Source organism: Tiliqua scincoides, chromosome 2, assembly GCF_035046505.1.
Source record: "Tiliqua scincoides isolate rTilSci1 chromosome 2, rTilSci1.hap2, whole genome shotgun sequence".
Taxonomy (NCBI): Eukaryota; Metazoa; Chordata; class Lepidosauria; order Squamata; family Scincidae; genus Tiliqua; species Tiliqua scincoides.
The window spans coordinates 43,250,989-43,274,576 of NC_089822.1; the positions used below are offsets into that span (position 1 = coordinate 43,250,989).

General features: G+C 42.6%; 1 protein-coding gene across 2 annotated transcripts in view; it reads right to left on the reverse strand.

The window, feature by feature from the left end:
- The window catches only part of CHD1 (chromodomain helicase DNA binding protein 1), a 60,947-nt gene that overhangs the window by 35,959 nt on the left and 1,400 nt on the right, over positions 1 to 23,588 (reverse strand). For both annotated transcript variants that reach the window (XM_066613540.1, XM_066613539.1), the window contains exons 2-8: positions 22,058 to 22,269; positions 11,077 to 11,260; positions 8,362 to 8,469; positions 7,497 to 7,564; positions 6,266 to 6,415; positions 3,880 to 4,145; positions 1,463 to 1,688 (exon numbers count right to left, since the gene is read on the reverse strand). In XM_066613540.1, coding sequence (XP_066469637.1) covers positions 1,463 to 1,688; positions 3,880 to 4,145; positions 6,266 to 6,415; positions 7,497 to 7,564; positions 8,362 to 8,469; positions 11,077 to 11,260; positions 22,058 to 22,110 — 1,055 coding nt within the window. In that variant the 5' untranslated portion in view covers positions 22,111 to 22,269. The remainder of the gene's footprint in view (positions 1 to 1,462; positions 1,689 to 3,879; positions 4,146 to 6,265; positions 6,416 to 7,496; positions 7,565 to 8,361; positions 8,470 to 11,076; positions 11,261 to 22,057; positions 22,270 to 23,588) is intronic.

The window sequence follows — 23,588 nt, forward strand, 5'->3', positions numbered from 1 at the left end:
TGGGTTACAAACCATGATGCGTATGTGCAACCTCCTGATTTTAGAAATGGGCTATGTCAGAATGCCAGATGCAAGGGAGGGCACCAGGATGAAGTCTCTTGTTATCAGGTGTGCTTCCTGGGGCATTTGGTGGGCCGCTGTGAGATACAGGAAGCTGGACTAGATTGGGCCTATGGCCTGATCCAGTGGGGCTGTTCTTATGTTTCTTAGATAATGCAAGTTTCAGAACACAATGGTGTTTGTTTCTTAACAACTAGCATCCAAACATCACTGACGGCAAATAATACATCTCCTTTTCATGGTTTCCTGGGCCACAAGCTTATAGAGGTGGAATAGGACAGAAAATTTATAGCCTAATATATACCTCCATAAGGTAAAGTGCACTGAAATGGCCGCTACTGTATCCTGTGGTGCTGGGACAGTAACCAAGTCTCCTCAGGGCAAGGGAACAATGTTCCCTACCCTGTGTCAAGCCCAGGTGGCCCCAATGGGTCTCTTTTGAGCTGGTGCTGAACTGAGAAAAACATGTAGGTCTCTGCAACTTGGGTGGGGGGCAGGATATGGTGGCAGCCTCTGTTGCTGTCTCCACTCTCCTCGCAGGGGGAGCCTCCTTCCGGCCCACCCTCCCTCTGCTCAGTTTCACCCCTCCCCACCTACGTCCACCTTCTCCCTGCCCCGGTAAGCTTCTCCAGCACCTGGAGGAGACAGTTACTGCCAGGCACTCTTCCTGGGCATCTTCCCAGTCCCAACTGGCACTGGCCTCTCTGACAGCAATAAGAGTGCCTTATGGCACTTTTACAACACCCAGCCCCAGCAGTGGGCCAGGAGTGCCAGTGGAGAACCAGTTAGGATTGAGCCCTTAACTTCATTTCTCTCTGAAGCACCGGCAGCTGACAAGAAAGGATTCTGGGTTTGTAAATTTAGCATTATTTTAAGTAACACTCCAGTTCACCTGTACAAGATTATCTGAAGGTTCAACAGACCTTTTATAATGCCGTTTAAAGGATTATATTAAAAAAGAAAAACAGCTGTTAGGAAATGCAACAGCTGTGTCACTTGAATATAATCCTTAGCTTTTCAGCATAATGCAATTTTGATAAATGTTTTGTATAGCTTATCATACAGTCATATAAAGCAGAAAGCTAAATTTCAGCCATTATTAATTTCTTCTCTTATCTAAGCGATGTGTACAAACTCATTTTAGCACTGAAAATGAAAACATAAAGTAATCATTAACCATCCTGCATGAAGCTGAAAATCTTACTTATTCAATGAAAACAGCTAAAGAAATTCTGAATGTTAATATCAACAGTACTTAAGTACTCTAAATTTCAACTGAATACATTATCAAAGCATTCTGCAATTTTTGTTCTCAGGTGGATAGAACACATGCCATTAGAATACTACTGCAAAATATATGTGTGAATTTTGTTTATGATAGATGACCAAAGATCACACTTACCAACGTTTTGTTTCCTGATCCTTTTTCTTATAGTTGTCCAGTTTCTTCATTCCTCTAACATTCTGCTGCTTCAGGGTTTCTTCAGTTTCCCAAGTATTATGGATGTGGGACCAGCCTTTCCATTTAATCAAATACTGCATGTCACCAGGTTCTTTCAATTTATCAAATTCTGCATTTGGATCTCCATCAGCTTCAACTGCATAGATGGTGGTTGTAGCACCCGTGGCTGGAGAGGAGAGCACAACCAAAGCATTAGCTACAATACTACATTATTTTAAACCAAAATTGTACAGGTTGAGTCTCATTATTCGTGAGGGTTCTGTTCCCAGAACTCAAGTGGATGGCAAAAACCACATTGAAGCAAATCCATTTAAAAAACAATGTCCCTTTGCTAGGTGATTTAGAAACAGCCTTGCTGACCTTTGTGATGTAAGACAGAGAATTAAGCAGACAATCCATCAATCAGTCTCTCTCCAGGTGCTTACAAAGCCTTCACTCCGAGGCAGCAACCCCTCCCTTCATCCAGAGTAAAGTGATTATCTTTCTTTCACGTGCTTAGGTGGAAGGGAGGGGGTCACTTGCCTTGGAGTGAAGCTGTTCTAAGTGTCTGGAGAGAGAATGATTGACAGATTATCAGCCATCTACCCTTTCTTGCATTAATGAGGCTATTGTTAAAGGACTGTTTTCCTTCAATTTAAAGGGCCCTTCTCATCCTGTTGAGATAGAAAAATGCATGGATTTTTCCACAGATAAAAAATTCGTGGATAATTAGGTTATACCTGCAGTTTTCAAACTCTCCAGGAGTTTGAAACTCACAGTAAGTCTTTGCGGGGGGCAGGGGGGAGGCAGCAGGGGCAGGGGGAAGGCAGCGACGCGATCCCCAGGATCACGTCGCTCAGCCGGCTGCAGGGACAGGGATGCACTCACCAGTCCCTGCAGCAGCCATCCCTGTGTGCGGGGAGCCCTGCGCTGGCGCCTGCAGGGCGTCCCAGGTCAGGGAAAGGGAGAGTGGAGCGATGTGCTCTGCCTCCGCAAAAGCGGAAGTGGAGCGCAATCGCCCCACTCTCCCTGACCTGGGGAGCCCTGCAGGTGCTCGTGCAGGGCTCCCTGCACACAGGGACGGCTGCTGCAGGGACTGGAGGCTGCACCCCAGTCCCTGCAGCCCCATCAGAAGGGAAAGCGGATCGATCATGCTCTGCTTCCGGTTTTGCGGAGCGGGGTGCGATTGTTCCGCTTTCCCTTTTCCTGACCTGGGGAGCCCTGCCGAAGGTTGCGCAGGGCTCCCCGCGCCCCCGGGAGGCTGCAGGAAGCTTGGGCAAGTGCACCCAAGCCCCTGCAGCCCCCGAGTGGCACGATCCTGCGCTGCCTTCCCCCTGTCTCCTGACTGCCCCCGCCCGTTAAGGGGGCAGAGGCCAGGACCCACAGACTGGGGCGTCGCGACGCCCCAGTTTGAATATCACTGGGTTATACCTATAATTGCTTGCATGACTGTCTCTCTACAACAGTAAGAAAAGCAGTTTTTTAAAACAGATTTTAAACGGATGCCTCTTTCCCCTTCTCCAGAGATCAGCACATTCCTTCTCATTTGCAGTGGCCATTCGTGTTGAGTCAAATTCATATATAAAAAAACCAGTGTATAACAAGGTTGGACCTGTACACATTGCAAATTGTCAGAGTGCTGGTCCAGTTTTGTGCCATTTAAAAATGTAGTACAAATTACTTTAACACTGGGAAGATTTGACTAAAACTAACATAGCCAGTAAAATGAAGGATAAAACGAGAATAGCGATTAAGCAGCATATATTAGTAAACAAACTATTTAACAAAAACAGGGGAGCCACCGTATCTGCGGATTCACTTATTCACGGACTGGGTCCATGGGCCTCCCTGCACATGCTCCTTCTGGGCAAGCTCCCCTCCCCTTGCCTCTGGAGAGTCTCCTGAGCCCACTGGGTTAGGATTGTGGCCTTAACCATTTAATCACAGAGTTTTCTTTTTCTGTAAAGTTTTACAAATCAGGCAGCCCATTTTGTGATGGCGCATGCAGTGAACAATTGGTGGCCATTATGCACACACTGCCACAAGAGCATGCAGCTCCACAGCTTCACTGCCAGACCCTGCTATGCCCACCAGAGCCAATAATGTGGGAGGACTAATGGAGTAACTGGACGGGGGGAACCAATGGCACACACTGGATCATATCTCTCTTCATGCCAATTCAAAAGTGGTGGTATATGTCTGAGGAGATCCATAGGTGGCCCCAGAGTTTACTGGGAGGTAAGTAAAAATTATTTTTACTTACCTCATGTTTGCCTTCAGGTCACCTCACCTGCACTGCTGGATGCAACATGTGCCTTTTTGGCATGGTTGCATTGGCACAGATGGAGGGAGTAGACTGGGCCCTAAATCAAAATTACCTCCTTTTCGCCCAATGCGACTATCCATAAATTTTTCTATTGTTTCAAATTCATCTTCTTCCGGTTGCGGGACATCCTCTCCACAGACTTCCAGTAGATCATCTGAATCTGTTTTTGCGTCTTCAGTTTCCTTGTAGCTAACATTGACTGTTGCCTGGCGGCGTGACCCTCTCTTATCATAATCATCGTCATCATCATCATCTTCAGATGACTCGAGTTGCCTTTTTTTCAGCCCTGAACTCTTCTTCCCACTTTTCGGTTTTATTCTTAAATAATAAAGAACACAGATAACAGATTTTCAGAACAGACACTAATAAATATCCTGAAATACATGTCAGATAATTATGCTCAGATAACTGTGCATTACCTTCAGCTGTGTAGGTGCTCAGATATATGCCAACTTCAGGCAGAAAATATGTGAAACTGCAGAATATCAGAGCCCTGGTAACTACTTCTGGCCCACATATAACCCAAATAGTTAGCCAAAACCAAAACTTTCCCCAACACTAGTTTCCACCACTTCAGTCTCTCAAAAGGAAGGAAGCACAGTAAAGTACTGACAGAAACTACCAACACAATCTGAATACTATAAAATTGAGAAATTGCCCTGTGATTTCTCTGTATATTTGCTTGCCTGATAATCCAGACACTAAGTGATTAGTACATCAACTAGCGGCAGGTTGTAGTACGACAAACAGAAAGCAGGCACGAGCTCCAGCATTCCAACACACCAGCACCAACCTCTGTATCTGCTCTTGCATCAGTGTTCATTTTCCCGCTATCACTGAGAACAAAGAGATTAGAAACCTGCCCAATTTCTCACAAGACTCCAGAGACTATCTGACACCAAGCATCGCCCAAAATCAGTCATGACCTTCTAGCCTGGGGAAAACACCTGAAGGAATCCTCAAACTTTGAATGAGGAGGTCTTGAGGTCTTAAAGGACTTCCTTTGGGACTGTGATTATTGGAAAGATTGTGAGCAGCTACATCAATCACGATCAGGATTAGACGAATTTTAATGGAAAGAAAAGCAGCATCTTACACGTGGATTTACCATTTGCCTCCCTGATGCCTTAGCTATCTGCTCTTCAACTACGCATTCACTATCAAACTTAGCAGAACCAAAGACCAGCTTGATGTGCTACCACTTTCCGCAGAATCACAGCTAGACTGTTCTTCTGACCATAATCACAGAGGCTGTTATCCTGTTCATTTAGTATCTACCAGTTCATTGACTATGAAGGATAATGGGAAATAGGATAATGGGATAATAGGAAATGGGATAATAGGAAAGAAGGTTCTAGATAATAATGAAGTTATTTTTGTCACCACTGTATTAGATTCTATATGCCTACAGAACAAAAGATTGACTGTGCTATTCACCTGATCCCTAATTTACACAGCTCCTTCCAGGGACAGAAGAATCCCTGGCTAAGGAAGTGGCTGTTTCAGCAAACAGCTAGGACTCAGTGGCCCATTCCGTACCTCTCTTGTGACAGCAACCTTCAATTCTGCACGGCCCCCAAATGAAGGCCATTCTAGCTAATGCTGGGGTAACAATGCAAGGGGGTGAAATTAAAGCAACTGACACAGAAGATAGGGAGAAAGCCAGAAAAACAGTCATGTCACAGGGAGGGAAGATGAAGGGAAGGGCAAGAAACTAAAGTCCAAGTGGAGTTGGATCGGCCCATGATAATTAGGCTATGAAACCAACTCCCAAATCTTTATTTACATCTCCTGCGACTTCCTAATATTTTTCCACTACCTTTAAACAAGGTGAAGGAAGGAGAGCCTGGTCAGCAAAACAACAGCAAACTGAGGTCTAAAACAATGGAAGCCAGGCAGCATACCACATACTTTAACTAGAATCCATTCAACAGAGGTAAGAAAAACAGCAGCTTTAGGAGGAAATGGGAAGTGTCTACTAACCCTCGCCAAAATCTTTCTTCTAAAGCAGAGGTCTCCAAACTGGAGAACACCGTGTTCCGAAAAAAGCCTTCCCCGTCCCAAGCAGAGCTTACCGTTCCACCATTGCGCCACGTCTCTTTGAAGCAGAACATGTTACAGGGATGCTCTAGGCAGTCGGGTCTGCCCAGACATCTTCCAGGATACTGGGCAACACACCCAACTGCCCAGAGCGTTCCGGTTCAGCTTCAAAGAAATGCAGTGTGCTGGTAGAACAGTAAGTTTTGCTCAAGGGGGCAAAGGCTTTTTCTGAACCCCGGATCTGGCCCATGGGCTGGGGTTTGAAGGGCCCTGTTCTAAAGTACCTGACTCCAAGTACATGGAAAGATCACCAGTGACTGGACCATGAGATGACAAGTTGAGAAAGTACTCATATTTAAGACAAAATACAATATATTTACATTTTATTTAGTCCATACCTGCGTGGAGGTTTCCTGCTCTTGACTTTGTTTTTTGGCTCATAGTCAGATTCACTTTCCTCACAACTACTTTTATCTCTGCTTTCTTCCAAATCAGAGTCTGAAGCAGATCCAGAGGCAGATCCTGACCCAGACATTTGCCAGTCTTCACTATATAAATTTAAAATACAAAGTTACTTGTGTACAGATATTTACAAAAATACAACTCAGATGAATTGAAGAATAATCTTGCTTTCAGACACAACGAATATTCTAGTACAGGCCAACCCTTGGCCTGGGGGCCACTTGCAGCCCTCGGGGGTCTCCCAACCCGGCCCTCGGAAGCCCCCAGTCTCCAATGAGCATCTGGCCCTCCAGAGACTTGCTGGAGCCTGTGCTGGCCCAACTCAACCGCTCTCAGCATGAAGACAACTGTTCAACCTCTCACCTGAGCTGTGGGACGAGGGCTCCCGCCACTACTTGCTGTTTCACATCTGTGATGCAGCAGTGGCAGCGAACAAAAGGCTGGTCTTGCTTTGTGCAAGGCCTTTTATAAGCCTTGAGCTACTGCAACACCTTCATTCATTCATGTAAGTTCTATCTCTAATAAATGCATTTATGTAAATTTATTCAAATTTTAAACATAAATTACTTTTTTCCCAGCACCCAACACAGTGTCAGAGAGATGATGTGGCCCTCCTGCCAAAATGCTTGGACACCCCCGTTCTAGTATAATGTTAAAAAATACAAAACTTCTAAAGAATTTTGGAAAGAACCATTTGGGACATTACTCAAGATGGGGAAAAAATTAATGCAAAAGAGGTTTACAGGAAAAGGATGAAATATACGTATATGTTTGAACATCCTCAGGTTCATTTATAATTCCAGATTCATTAAAATGTAACACTGGCTAGATTACTGATACAAATATTTTCAACATTAGCCACTTTCTTCCCACTATCAATACTGCACTAGTTTTGCATATCAAAGCACTGAAACTTAGTTCTAGAACGGTTTTTAAAGGTTGCAATCCTAAAGACACTTTCTAGGGAATAAGCCTCCTAAATACAGTGAGATTCTTCTGATAATAATTTGCTCTAGAGATTGCTGTACCATTAAGATAAACAAGTATGTTCCTCAGTGGATATTAATTTTTCCCTTTTAAAATACCTATGAGAAGGACAGGCCTTAAGGAGAACAAGATGGGTGAGACAAATTAAAAATACTAAGACCAAAATATTTAAAATCCTACTCTTTATGCTTCTTCCGTTTGATTTCACTGGATGAGTCATCAGCAGAGTCTTCACTACTTGATGAGTCCTGCATAAAAAATCAATTAGGACATGAGCAAATAAGTTCCATTCTTAATACTTGGATCCATTTCAAGATGAAAACATGCAATATAGTAATCGCAGACTTGATCTGATGTTTATAATGAACATCCTTCTGTATACATTTATTTAGAATAAAAGTAAAATATTATGATGTATATGTGATTTTCTGCAACTTGGTGCTCAATCCTATCCATAACTTTCCAGTACTGATGCGGCTGTGCCAATGAGGCTGCAATGCATATTGCAGAGACAGCAGTGACAAAAGCCTCCTCAAAGTAAAGGACCTTCTCTTACTTCAGGGCTGCACTGCAGCTGCACCTGTGCTGGAAAGCTGAATAGGACTGGGCACTGGATAGGACTAGCTATCAATTTTGCAAGATTACAAAGCAAGAAACAGTAGTTTCCTGTTGTCCTACAAAATACTGGTAATTGTGTCAGTATTAAATATTTTGCATTTAAAATTTTTGCATCTAAAATTTATAGATGGAATGTGTGAAGTAAGGTGTGCAAAGACAAAAAACTCAAAGCAGAGAATTAAAAATAGGCCAATATGGAAAACCATAAGCGAATGTATGTAGGATAGGGGGGACTGAACAGAGAGATAAATGGCATATTAATGGAATAGGATTCCAGAATTGTTGTAAGAAAGAAAACACATGCAACAAAGAGATAGTGACTATGGTACCTAAGGAGAACTGAAATTCATTCCTTTCTTTTAATGTACTGGCCCGTAAAAAATCTGTGTTTACACTTTAATATATTAACTTGTAATGAACTATTCACCTCTTCTGAACCACTATTGGAGGATGCTGCTTTTGACTGCTGTTGCTGCTGCTTCTTAAGCATTGCAGATCTCTGTACAGCCAAAATACTTGGATTTGATTTCCAAAACTAAAGGGGAAATACGAAAAAGAATTATAAGACAGAACACCAGCAATACAGTACACGGATAAATGAGCTAAGGTCACTTATTTGTCAAGAAATCAATTGTTCCCAGTTGTGAGAAATACAGTATTCCAGTGATGCCCAAACTGTGAGCTGTGGCTTCCTGGAACACCATGGAAGTCAATTAGGGAAGCAGCAAAATCCTCATGAAAATCCACTGCCCAATATAACATATAGGATTTCAGCCCTAAGGGAGTCACCAGTCAAAAAGGTTTGGGAACCACTGTTGCATCCTAATCATATACAAACCTCTCTTTAGAAAACAAATGAAGAAAATACTAATGTACAATTATTTTCCACTTATTTTTAATTAAACTTATATCCTGCACTCTCCCTTCCCAGTAGAGTGCAGCTCAAGGCAGCTAACAGTACAAAGTTTACACACAATAGAATAACAAAAAATACAATCAAAAGCAGCAGAAACAAAACCAAAATCACAAACAAGAGAATGTCAACTGAAATAGAAAAGCTTTCAGCTGGCACCAAAACTGAATTAGCAAGGGCACTGAATTAGATTTTGGCCACCACATATACACTCTTTCCTGTATCACTGCCATATGTTAAGAACATAGAACATAAGAACAGCCCCGCTGGATCAGGCCATAGGCCCATCTAGTGCAGCTTCCTGTATCTCACAGTGGCCCACCAAATGCCTCAGGGAGCACACAAGACAACAAGAGACTTGCATCCTGGTGCCCTCCCTTGCATCTGGCATTCTGACATAACCCATTTCTAAAATCAGGAGATTGCACATGCACATCATGGCTTGTAACCTGTGATGGATTTTTCCTCCAGAAATTTGTCCAATTCCTGTTTAAAGGCGACTAGGCCCAATGCCATCACCACATCCTGTGGTAAGGAGTTCAGGATTCTGTTCTTCTGTCAACAGAACAAGTAACAAGGCTCTTCCTCAATATCTCAGGGGACAGGCAGTTTCATGTGGTAAGAGGCACCCCTTCAAATACTCTGGTCCCATGTCATTTAGGGTTTGAAAGGCTATCCAACATGCACAAAGATTATGCTATTACAATTCTAAGCCCAATTATGTAGTGCATTTGAAGGCCCTATTTAACTACTCTGTGGTGCCTAGCATGCCACAGTGCAGGGCCTACTTCCAGACTAGATTTCAGAGCCTCATATTTTGCTACAGACACATGTATCGCAATGGTGACATTAGGACCACATTTTGAACGGATTCAACAAAAAAATGGTATACCGGAGTCAAACCACTTCAACTAAAAGCAGACAACAAGTCTGTGCACTTTTTAAACACATAAAACTGGATTACACAACTGAAACTGAACTATATCAATTACTCCCTTATGCCAAAGAAATCAAGTCATTTTAAAAACTGCATTCTAGTAGTTTAAAACAGCACTGTATTTTTTTGAGAATCACTTAGACATGATTCTTGCATTTTTTAAGTGCCCTTTAACAGCCCAATCCTGAGCTGCCCGGGGCACCCAGGCTCAGCGGCACTGAGAAGGGCTGCTGCGGGAGGTGCTTCGGGAGAAGGGGATTTACATCCCTTCCCCTGAGTATGGTAAGCAGTTCCGGAATGGGGCTACTCACTTTACGTAATGTAAAGGCACTTGTGTAGGGCGTGCAGCCCTACACGAGTGCTCTGGATCACCTCCCATACCTCCCCCGGCACGCCTCCAGCCCACCCCCCTCCCCGCATCACATCTCCCCGTCATGCCTCCCGCCTGCCCTCTCTCCGCCCCCGCCGGCCTCCCCCCTCCCCAGAATGCCTCCTCCCCACCCCCGCCTACCATTCCGCAGCTCGGCAGTCCGGGAGATCGCCGAGCCACGGAAGCTGGGCGACCGCCCTGCACTAGCCCAGCAATGGCCGGCACTGGACTAGCACTGGTGGGAGCTCGGTGACGAGGCTTGCAAACGTGCCTTATGGCACGTTTGCGACAGTACTCGGCGGCATGGAGCTGTGCCGCCAAGCACAGGAATGGGCCCTAAGAGACCTTTTCTCATAGAATGCTAAACATAAGTAAACTGAAATGATTGATTTACCAATCTAATACAATTTTAGAAGTATTTTAGAACTGTAACAAGAAATATTTTTAAAACAAACACAGGGAATCTGTTTTGCTAGAGTTTTCAAGACATCCCTTTCTTCAGTGCCCAAACAGGTAGAACAGCAAGTTTATTGATGCTTGCAGTACAGTAACGTTAAACTAAGCCAAGCATCAAGTTAAACTTGCTGCAAGGTTAGTAAACTTCAACTTCAGAAAAATCAAGCCAATCACATCAGCTTCGGTTAAGGATTTTCTTCTAATCCTTTAATGAAACTGAAAGTGTGTCCCTCAAGAGAATCAAACTGCTGAAGGTCCCAAGTAAAGGACAACCTCAACTATGTTTATGTTGAGGCTTCATGGGGGAAGTGAAAGTTTGGCAGCAACAATGTGCTGCTATCGTATACTTCTTATCAGAATTTTCAAAGTTTCCTATTAAGAAACTATTTTAGAATTTAGATTATTTAAGCAGGTGTCCACTGAAAATGGAACAAACAATACGTAAGTTTAACAGAGTTCATTTTACCTCAGCTCCATCAACCTTTGGCGGTTTAGCTTGGACCTTCTTTTCCTTAGATGTGTCAGACTCGGACTCTGACCCAGAATCTGAGTCGCTGCTTCCTGACTGGCTGCTGCTCCCATCGCTACTGCTTCCAGAACTTGAGCCAGATCCAGAACCTGATGCTGAACCAGAATCATCATCTGACTGGCTGCAAACAGTTAAAAGTAAATATTATTATACAGACTACAAGATGACAGCTGTTTAGATATTCATTCATCATTTCAAAAGTCTTTTACATGAGCTTTTAGATCATACATTTTATTGCCTGCTAAGATATACAGTTGATTTTTAATCTTTACAGTAATGCTTACATCTGCAACCTGGGGTTATATTATGTAAATCATTCTAAAAGGTATGTGTTGGGTTCAGGAGTCTTGAACATGTTATCTGAATTCTATTCTCAGAGATAGAATAGTCTTAAGTTCTTAGTTGCTGGGCACCTAGTGCTTCATGCTAAACTAAGGAATGTGAATGCTTCCTCCATCCATTACACAATCCTCCAAATGTTATTGGCTATAGTCCCATTCCATCAAGGTATGCAGACAGAAAGCTGCAGGTTTTTGCTTAAATTTGCAAGCAAGTGGCCCAAGCAAGAGCAGACAAAATATGTTTTAAGCTTCCAGCTCATGCATTTAAAATTCTGTTTTGTAAGGTTGATTAGCTGCAGATATAAATTAAAGCAACTGTTCCAAAATCCTCCTAATATAGAAATTTAAACACCTATTCTGTGCCTAGGAAAAATTTTGTAGTTTCTTATTTGTGATAAAAAGCAAGAATACCCTCAAAAACAACTGATATAACAGTTTCTATCAAAACACACATCTTTTCCTTTGGCCTTCTTTGAGCCCTTCTCCTTTCACAAAAGAAAAACAGAGGAGGACATGAAAGCATAAAGCACAGATATAAAGAATTTAAATAATCATTATCTAGAACTCCAAAAGTTTTGAGAAGATCTTCTTAATTATACACAACAGTGAAGATATGCCCTATCACATGCTAGAAAAAACAGTCATGCCTTAAGGTAGTGGTTCCTAAACTGTGAGCCGTGGCTCCATGGGAGCTGTGGAAACCAGTGAGGAGAACTGCGGAATCCTCACAAAGAATCCTGTCCTATACAATGTTTTGGATTGTTGTCCTAAAGAGTAGATGTGGCCAGTGGCCCAGGTTTTCTAATTGTTTCAAATTTGCTCACAAAGAAGAACAGGAGTGCTTCCCCATAACAAATGTTGTTACATGATGTATCTACTACCATGATGCATGAAGTGGAGACAATGTAAAAGTTGCCACTTGTAAAGAGCTGTTATAACACAGCGGCATACCCTCAGAGGTAACTCCTTTCTGAAAGCACCTACATGAAGAACTGGGGCAGTATTTCTTAACAGTGGTATAACTGCCAAAGCCCACAAGACAGTTTTACCTAACCCAAGCTTTAACAAGTCATCCTGTCACCACTGGGAATAGATTCATGCTAAGGAATGTCCTGCATATCATATCAGGGGCTCTGAATTACCACTTTGTCACCGGGGGACACTTTCTAGTTTCCTTTAAACTCCAATGGAAAACTCTCAGTTCAGCGGTGATTGAGCTCTCCTCAATTACTGAGCCAGTGATTGTTGTGCCAGAAGCTTCCTACTTTATTTTGCAAATATCTCACTGTCACATTTGCTGCAGCTTTCTTAAGAGAAACCAAGCTGAAAACTGTTTCTGCGTGATGTTCTTTACCATGAGATACAGCAAGAAAAACAATTTTGCTAGCAAGCCATTGTGGTCCAAATTAAAGAGAGTATGGATAAGAAGATATCAATGTTCACCTTCAAAGCTCTGGACAGTTTTCTTGTAGGTAAGTGGCAGGTTGGGCTTTTCCTATCTTTGATGAGTTAGAATCTGTGAAGGGGAAGCAGCAATAAAGCTTTCTATGCAACCATAGCCGTGATTTTTTGGTATATTTTTCTGAAATTATGTCAAGGTACTTCTTCAAAAAAATCGATAAATATTTTCTCCTTTCAGCCCCCCCCCCCGAGTTGTAATCCCAGAACTGGTAAGTTTTTCCACGTGCTTTCAGTTACTTTTTCACTAAACAGTAGTGTTTCGAAGTGCATATTTGTACTAGTTGGCAGGCTACTAAAAATGTTATCTGACCTAAGTTGTTCAGCAATCACCAAGAGAAAGGAAACAGAGCCATAGAAACACAAGGATCTCTGGATGCTATAACACTAGTGAAATTACTGATTTCTGTGCTTCCTAAGTTACAGACCATCACTGAGTATGAGAGACATGTTAATGAACCACAAAAAATACTTACATGAAATTAAAGGCTTCTATAAGCCCAGAGCACTCATCAATAGAAAAGGCTGGCTGCTGTGTTTATGCATGATTCACTGCACTGAGCTTGCCCTCCTTACAAATTAGACTGCTACCAGCAGGTAATTCTACTGTACTTCCAGTGTGATTAAACCACTGAATTACTCCCAATGCAAAACTACCTGCCTTCAGAGGCATTTGCCCACAGCATCTTCTCAGAAATCATGTTATCTGGAGGCTCACACAGGGTAGCTCACATAGAAACACAGAGAACAGTCTCTTGAACCGCAGGCAATTCTTACTCTCATGTTCTGTAAAAGCAAACTTTTTCAGACGCAAGAGTGAAAAATTCTTCTGCTAACAAAAGTTTTGAACACAATGCTATATGTGAATGCTTCTATAATTGATCCAACTACTACCAGTACTAACGTGAACTATACAGAATTCCCTCAATTTACAATTCTCAAAGCACAGACAGCCAGCAGACCAAGCAAGTGTGGTCCATGGCTTCCTATCACCTGAATTCTCCTCCAATTTCACTGCCCCCGAAGCACAGCTCACCAGTTAATAAAAGAGAGGAGGCAGGTGAGCGCACCCCTTATCAACAGGGAGAGGGCACCTTGACTTCTCTTCTCGTATCCGGTGTCTGAGGCATCCCTTGTACACTGAGCCACTCCTGTTCTGGAAAAAACAACAACACATTTCCCAGCATGTTCCACTGCTGTTCATTCTAAACAGGAGAGGGATGCAGGAGAATGCACTCTCAACTCCAGATAAAGAAAGGGAGGGGAATAGCCTCCAAATCACCTGTTACTACCTACATGGGAATTTGTAGCACGTAACAACTCCCCCCCCCCATCTTCCTCATTCCCCCTCCAGCAGCACTGGATGAAGAAGGGGGCTGCTGCCTCTGCGATCTTCTTCCGATTCTCTCTCAACAAACCAGATGAGAATTAGAGAGCCAACAGGTGCAGCAGGTTGGAGAAAAAGGCAGATAGATGGGCTAGGGGGCTCGTCAGTTCATTGCCCCTTCAACTTTGCCACTCCATGCAATGGTTTCATGTCACTCCATGGACAAGTCAGCCTTGAGAACAAGTTACATTTTGTTGTAGCTATGAAACCAACAGTGAGTTGCAACAATGGCATTCTAGTTGGCTGAATTAAAAAAAGAAAACTGATCTGTCCACTTCTTAAAAAGAAAAAAAAATACTAATTTAAGAAATGAAAATTTTGGCTTGGCTTACCAACGAGATTTCAAAAGGACCTTGTCCCTGACCATGGTATGACAAGGATAAGCACAGAAGGGTCAACATGCATGCACATATACTAGGACTCAACAAAAGAGACCATCAAATTCCAGTGTTTTGTCCTACCTAGCTAGTTCACAAACTATGGTTTAAGATAAAACAGAACATTTCCATGAGGTAAAATAAGACCCTGTCAGTCCTCAGGCTCTTGACGAAAGGGAGGAACCAGTAGTGACAAAAATAGTGGCTAGCTAGTAAACCAAGCCACAAATTTGTGGGCCCATGTTTTCAACCAGATTTTTCCTAAGAAATTACCCAAACTGCTCTATAATTGTATATCTCCCAACTTTCTCATGTTTTACTAAGCATTACTACAATAATTTTGTTATTTGCTTTTATACCAAACATATCACCTCAAAAACAAAGGGTAAAAAATAAGATAGGGCATATTGCTTTGCTTAGAATTTTCTTACAATGTTGAAAAAACTAAGTTTCTGTAGGCTATTAAAACAATTCAGACCCTTAACAGAATTATTTGATAACACAGGCCAACACACATTTTGCTGTCAAAAGTTAGACCTATTCCTGGATATATTTGGGGTGCTTTTTCCGACAATGGCATCAGTTTTGACCTATCATGTCTAGTTTCAGAGATAGCCTCATTAGGAAGGCTATCTATTTTAGCCTCGGGAGGAAGCCTATGTCATTGCTTCCTCATGAGGAAGCTGCTTGAGCCACTCACTAACAAGGCCAAGCCATATCTCCGAAATTAGATATGATAAGGCAAAACTGATGTCATTTTTGAATCAGTACCTCAAATTAATAAAAAAAAACCCAGCATAATTTTTGAAAAAAAAGGTTTTCTGACCCTCAGTTTCACAGGTCTGTGTAATCTTTCATTTTTCAATAAATTGAGATCCTTAAATCTATAACTATTCCTACCCTGCTTCCCCACCCCACCACCCCCAAAGCACACATTAGGTTTAAAATATAAAACATTCTTATTCCATGAAGTGTTGCAACACTAATGGATATTTTTAAAAGGATGTTTTGTATTCTTTTACAAAACAGGGTGTGGTGCAATACAATTACAAAATCATGCAAAAGGAAAGCTCAGTTCATTATTCAAATAAGATGTGCTTCAAGTTGGGATCAGTCAAACGAAAATTAAGCTGGTAGCCAGATCTGATTGTTAATTACCAAGGGTAGGTAGGAAATTTTAGAAAGCGATGTTAACTAAATTTAACAGTAACAGCGATGTTAACCAAATTAAATCTCCTTAATTTGGACGTTTTATTGATCGTTGCTTTGGGAAGAACTCTATGTGACTGGAGAATAAGAGTGAAATAGGTTACATAGTATGGAACTATGGGAGCAATCATAACCAACTTTCCAGCACTGACCTAGCTGCAATGTAGCCCCAAGGTAAGATAACAAACATGCCCTTACCTTGAGGAGGCCTCCTTGACTGCCTCCCCAATGCAGGATGCAGTGCACACCATACTGGTACAGCTACATAGTGTTGGAAAGTTGGTTAGGACTGCACCCTACATTAGTTTGTTCTTTCAATATATTGGGATCAATGCTTTCTATTTTATAGTTTCTGTATCCAAATGTTTTCTCCATCACATCATTCCACTCTCTGACTGCTGTGACACTGTTCTTGCGCAATATCAAGCTTCATCCCCTTTGCAAGATGTTTAACGGATGACACCTCCACAACCAATACTCATCAGACAAGCTGCAAAAACCTAGCATATTCAAAACTCATTAGCTGAATCAGTTACTGGGAACCTTTGTATAAACTAACTACAAGAGGACCACAGAAGTAACTTAATGCTGGAGGAATTATGCATTTAAATCCACTCTGAGAGGACTATTAAGGTAATAAGAAGCAGACTTTTGGCAATTCCCTGTTCCATCTTCTATTGCAGTGATCTTCAACCTTGTACTGACATGTATCTGACCCAGATCCTTTGTTTTACCTTAGTCCCTGCTTCTTACATCATCTACTTCCATTTTGCTTTTCTATGCCCTCTCCTCCCCATGTATCCCTAGTACCTTATTCCTTCAATCACTTGTCTAACCAGGTCAGTCTATGTCCTTTTCAACTTTCCTTCAGCCCTACTCGACTACAGCCTATTCTTTGAACATTCAATACAGATTTTTCTTGGAATGCAAAGAAATGTGAGAAGGAGAGGATTGCTGTAACAGCCAACATCTCAAAGACAGCCTGGGAAGGTAACCTTCGCTGTCTTAAAGAAGTCTTCTTCTATGAAGTTCCTACAGGAAATGGGCACGGGGAAGACTTTGTGAGAGTTCTATCCCAACTGAAAGGCCACAGATTTTGCAAACATACACTGCTACATTTCCATCCATCCTAACCCAAAGTTCATACCTTTCTCATTTATGCTAGAAAAGCAGTTCAGAAAAAGCAGACTTGATCATTCACAGAAACAGAACTTCGTTGTAAAAAAGTCATGATAATAAACTCAGACACTTCATCTTATTTTTGATTAATCTACTTAATAAACATGGAATTTGAGCACTAATATTGATGTTTTCAACTACTGGGGATCAGTTCTGAATTTATTTCTATGGCAAATTTACTACATTTTATGAATTATTCATCCAAATACACTAGAACAAAAAAAACCCCAATTTTGAATACTGTATTTTGTATTGAATACTGTATACAAAACCTAATACATAGAGTTGATTACAGACCTGTGTGGTTACTAGGCCTCAGCAGTTCAATTCTGCTGATGACTACTTCAGAGCCTACACTGGCTGCCAGTCTCTTACCGAGTCCAAGTCAAGGTGCTTGTTTTAACCTTTAAAGCCCTTTATAGTTTAGGACCACGTACCTGAGGGACAGCATTCTCCCATACGTTCTGGCCTGCTGGCCCCGAGATCAAAGGGGGCACTGGATGCCACCCCCAAGAGAAGTAAGGGGGTGGCAGCTAGGAGTAGGGTATTCTCAGCTGTGACATCCCCTCCCTTACGAGTTATGAACTGCCACCTCCCTTGAAGCATGCCAGCAGGGGTTAAAAACACTTTCTGTTAAGATCAGCACTGATGTAGGGTTGTAGTGGGCATGTTTTGCACTGTGCTTGGCTTTTTAATGTTTTATGTTTGCTTCTATTGCCATCTTTGATGGCTGTCTTATTTTATTTATTGCTGTATTTATTCTTTGCTCTTAAGTTCAATATTTATCTGCCACTGGTACTTTTATGGCTTTGTGCTGTTGCTTGCTTGCTTTCTGCTGTTTTATTGCTGCATTGATTTAATATTGTTTAGCAATGTTTTATGTATGCTTTTATGTAAGCCACCTTGGGCACCCTCAGCAGTGGGGGAAAGGTAGGGTGAAAGGGTATTCAATGAAATAGTAAATAAATAAGAGACCAATCCTGTGGTTGGTGGCACGGAGCCAGTCACAAAAGTGCTATAAGGCACGTTCGCAGGGCTCACCGCAGGGCTCCCACTGGTGCTAGCCCAGCGCCGGCCAGTGCTGGGCTAGCGTGGGGTGGTCGCCCAGGTTCCGCAGCTCAGCGGTCTCCCGGACCACAGAGCAGCAGAACGGGAGGAGGGGGTATGGACGGGGGCATGGAGGAGGCATTCCGGGGAGGTGGGAGGCCGGTGGGGGTGGGGAGGAGGTGTGCTGGGGCGGGGGGGTAGGAGGAGGATCCGCGGAGCTGAGCTCCGCAGGATCCAGGGTGCTCGGGAAGGGCTGTGCGCCCTACATGAGTGCCTTTTCCTTACCGCCGACCTTTTGGTCAGCGGTAAAGTGAGTAGCCCCACTGCGGGGCTGCTTATCTTACTTGGGGTAATGGGATGAATGTCCCCTTCTCCCGAGGAGCCTCCTGCAGTAGGTGCAGGATTTGGCAGCAGCCCTTTTCGGTGCCGCCAAGCCTGGGCACTCCAGGCAGCTCCGGACTGGGCTGTAAGTCTTTATATTTTGATTTTTATTGTGCATTGCTTTTGCTAAAAAAAAAATAGTATGAGTAAAATAAAACTCTAACTGGCCTTTATATGTACCCTGTGCTGGGTACCTGGGTACAAAAACTCCATCTGTCTATTCTGCAGTAAGTCAAAACCTCTCAGAAGAATCCACTTAAGGCAACTTAATGATAAATAATAGTTCTGCAATAAATTGTTGGGATTGACAGAAGATGAACCCACTGACACATCGTATAACTTTAGTCACTTGCAGCCAGTAGAAGAAAAACAGGGCTGAAGAGAAGCCCATATTTCACTAGATGCAGAACAGATAGTACCACTACCTACCAAATCACAGTGTGAGCTGTAGGTTGTTTTACTAAGTAACAGTGAAGGGGGTTCCCCTGGCCACAAACCAAAACAACAGTTACCAAGACAGGGTTCTCCATGCTTGAATAGCTAAGGATTAAGTGACAACTGCCTTTGATTTTGCATGCTATAACCAAGAATATGGGTACATTGAATTGTTTTTTGGACTGCAAAATTTCTAAATACAAAATATAGATGCAACTGTTTATTCCTAAATACAGGAATAAACACATAACTACTGCCAGCAAGATGTCTACAAGTAGTGCCCACAAAAGGAGGCTGTTGCATACAACTTAATTACAGCCAAAGAGATTGATAAACTCAGGACAAAAGAAAATATAAATGTTACTGCCACAGGGTATGGAGATAGTAAAGATGGCTTTAAAAGGAGATTAGACACATTCATAGACAACAGGTTTTCCAGCAGTTACTGGACATGATAGCCAAGTACAGGTGGGGCCTCGGTATCTGAAAATTTTCCTTCTGGCTCAACGCGGAACCCCCGGATCTGTATTAAGCCAGACTTGGTACATCTGAACCCTCCAATGGCAACCAGAGCTCACTTCTGGAGGTCATTCTGAAGCTGGTAGAGGCTGCACGTGTCCACCTGCAGCCTCCAGAATGGTCACCTCAGGAAACAGGAAGTGACATTTTTATGTCTTTTAAGGTATTCTGAGGCCTGGGGAACCAGAAGTGATGTTTTTTGGCCTGAAACGGCCATTCTGAAGCCTGCAGAGGCTGCTGGTGGACACACACTGCTTCTGGTGGGCTACAGAAAACTCTCCAGAGACAAAGAGAACATAGCTTTTGAGGTTTTAAGGGGGCAAAACCTCAGGATTTGCTTATCCGTGGTTTTTGGTATCCACAGAGTACCTGAGAATGGATCCCCCACAGATAACGAGGCCCTACCTGTAAAACATTAAGGTTCAGAAAAAGCACATCACTAGATACCTGGGTGGGGAAGGGGAGAAAGGACAGCAGGTGAATGCTATTCCCTTCATGCACTGCTGGTGTACTTCACAGAAGAATCTAGTTGGCCACTGTGGAAACAGTGTACTGGACTAAATTGACTTCTTGTGTGATCCAGTAATGTCATGTAGTATAATATAGATTACATATCTCACATACATGCTTTGTATTTAAAAATAAAATAATGTTAAAGCACAAATGGGAACCCTTAAGTGGTGCTAAAAGACCAGGGGGGTATTGGCAACCTTCAGTCTCGAAAGACTATGGTATCGCGCTCTGAAAGGTGGTTCTGGCACAGCGTCTAGTGTGGCTGAAAAGGCCAATCCGGGAGTGACAATCCCTTCCACACCGGGAGCAAGTGCAGTCTGTCCCTGGTCTGTCTCCCTAGCTATGGGCCTTCCTTCTTTGCCTCTTAGCCTCAGACTGTTGGCAAAGTGTCTCTTCAAACTGGGAAAGGCCATGCTGCACAGCCTGCCTCCAAGCGGGTCGCTCAGAGGCCAGGGTTTCCCACTTGTTGAGGTCCATCCCTAAGGCCTTCAGATCCCTCTTGCAGATGTCCTTGTATCGCAGCTGTGGTCTACCTGTAGGGCGCTTTCCTCGCACGAGTTCTCCATAGAGGAGATCCTTTGGGATCCGGCCATCATCCATTCTCATGTGGACTCACCTCCCTGCATTACAATTTCTGAGCATGAACTGGAGGTTGCTAAAAGACAGACTTTACTGAACAGGGGAACCCTGCCTCGCAGTTAGGATCCAATCCTATCCAACTTTTCAGCACCGGTGCAGTCACAATGCAGCCCCAAAGTAAGGGAATAAATGTTCCCATATCTTGAGGAGGCCTTGGTGACTGCCTCCCCACCACAGGATGCAGTGCATGCTAGTGCTGCTATGTCTATGGGGTATGCACTGCTTCCTGTGTTGGGGAAGCAGTCACAGAGGCCTCCTTAAGGTATGGAAACATTTTTTTCCCTTACCCCAGGGCTGCATTGCAATTGCACCAGTGTTGGAAAGTTGGATAGGATTCGGCTGTTAGTTACTTGGCTAGACACAGTTCTGGCATGAAGCTTGTAAGACCCAGCGCTACTTTTGACTTCCGCAATTTTCCTTGAAGCAACCATCTTTTGCCTAAAGCACAATCACAGAATGTATTTGAGCGCTATTCAGCTCTTCAGGTGAATGCAACAAGCTGCATCAAATGGTCCACCTGAAGCACAAGTATACTGATGTTGCAAAGACATGCACATGCGAGTTTTAATTAGCTGCAGCCATTACTATTCGAAACATGCCCCAAAATGGATATACTAGAATGGGGACCCAGGTCCTTCCCATTTACTACCCATTTACTTATTTTACTTTAAAACATTTTTATCCCACTGTTCTCTTTACATATAAGTCAAACAAGGCTGCTAACAACCAATTTTTTAAATCAACAAAACTGCATAAAATACAATAAGAAAAACACACAGAGATAGAATAGCAGAGTAAAAATAAAAGCAATGAATGAATAAAAGCAAGGAAAAACAAAAGAAAAATAAATTAAAGGGAGAAGGCCAAAGAAAATAATAAGGCATATTTGCTATGCAGTGTCTGCAGTGTGTTTTGACCTGAAGTCTCAAAATAAGCCAGTTACAGAACAATCCTGAAGTTCTACTGAGTTCAAGTGACTTCTGTGACAGTGCAATTCTAATCTCCTCTTCTGCCTGCACAGGGCTGTTGTGCCAGCTTAGAGTGTCGCCAACGTTCTGTAAAACATATTTGCAACTACTCTAGAGCAAACAGCACTTGTGGAAAGGCCTGCACTGGCTAGCTGGTGATGCAGCCAGATTGTTGGTGGAGGCAAGTACTCCACCGAGCAGCGCAGAAGCAGGGTGGAACGGATGCCCCATTAGGCAGGCTAGAGTTTTACACAGGGCAAATATTCCCTTAGCCCTAGAAGACCTCTAGCCTTCTCCTAATGTGCACTGGATACAGCATAGACCATGCAGCCTGGCTGTTCCAGCGGAGGTTAAGATTGGGCTATGAGTGGCTTAGAACTGCAGCTAAAAAAAAAGATTTGTCTAACAAAAATCTAAGAAAAATGTTAAATACCTAAAACAAAGTCTTCAAATGGAAGTTCTTACCTTGATTCTCCACTACTGTTCCTTGTACTTTCTTCATCACTGTGCCCATTCATTGTAAATAATCACCAAGATAAAAATATAAATAAAAGTTCTTCCAGTTTGCAAGCTGGATATAAAAATGTCCACTTTAGAGTCTTCTTTCCCACACTTCAGGTATTTCACATACAAATTGTTGTACTGCTTTCAGCTGTTAATGTTTTTTTACCCGTTACCTTTAAAAAAGACAAATAAGAAGAATTGAAATGTTCACATCGCTAAACAATCTTTTTAAACATGAAAATAAACTCGTTGTATATGTTCAAAAATCTTACTCTGACATATACATATGATAGTAAGTAGCACACACAGTATTTCTTAATACTCAAGGAATTGCATGTGCGCCATTTCAGTGATTCTTACAATGCTGTAAGGTAGATCAGTATGCTGATCTCATAAACAATCTAGCTTCATACATGGGAAACCTTATCTGAAGCCTTACATAGCATTGCAAAAGTGATCCAGTTGGCAAAAGCAATGGTGGCAGTGCCAAGAGAAAGCAAAAGCAGAAGAGCAGCATGATGCATTACTTAAAAAAAAATAATAGTCCTGTATACAAATAAAATAAGTAAGCGAGCATTTGTGGTTTATAGTAGCAGTATCTATACACCAACAGAAAACTCAGCAGTTGAATGTCAATAATTTGCAACTTAAATGAGGCCACTCACAGCTAAGATAGTGGCTTAAACATATTTGGCAAATTCCCCAAGTATGTGAAAAGAAACAAATTTGTAAACTAAAAAAAAAAAATTAAAAAGAGCCTGCTGTCGACTGAGCATGCTCAGCATCCTCTAGGAGCCATGGAATGTGGAGGTGTCAGCTGGAAGAAGGGGGGTCAAGCAAAGAGAATTGACCTCCCTGAGCCAACTGGCCAATAGGGTTAAAAAGATTCCACATTAATGTTTGTCGCATAGCACCTTGTCTAGAAGTTACCTAGAATTATCTAGAAGTAATTGGTAATAATGTCACCGCCAGCTACTTTGGGTGGTACTTCAGAAGGGTGGACCATGTGAAGTGAGTGAAATGACAGAGGACAAACTTTGAAACACTGATCTAGTCAAGGCCTAACCAATGACTTCTGTAGTTGCCCTTTGAAGTCATTTCTACCCAACGCTTCATATATGCAACAGGAATGAAAATATGTACACCCCTGGGCTGGGCAGAAATGGGTTAAAAGTGCTGCATGAAAAGCTATCTGCTCATTTTAGTCCTGCCACATCCAGGAGCAACTGCAGCTGCTTGTCAAGCCACAAGCCTCCTTTACCACTCCTTAACCCAGTGGTTCTCAAACTTTTAGCACTGAGACCCACTTTCTACAAGGAGAATCTGTCAGGACCACCAGAACTGATGTAATGACTGGAAATGACATCATCAAGCAGGAAAATTTTTAACAATCCTAGGCTGCAATCCTGCCCACACTTACCCAGCAGTAAGTCCCATTGACTATTGTTGTTAAAAGCATATACAGTAGCCTGTTAAAAGTATGGATGTGTAA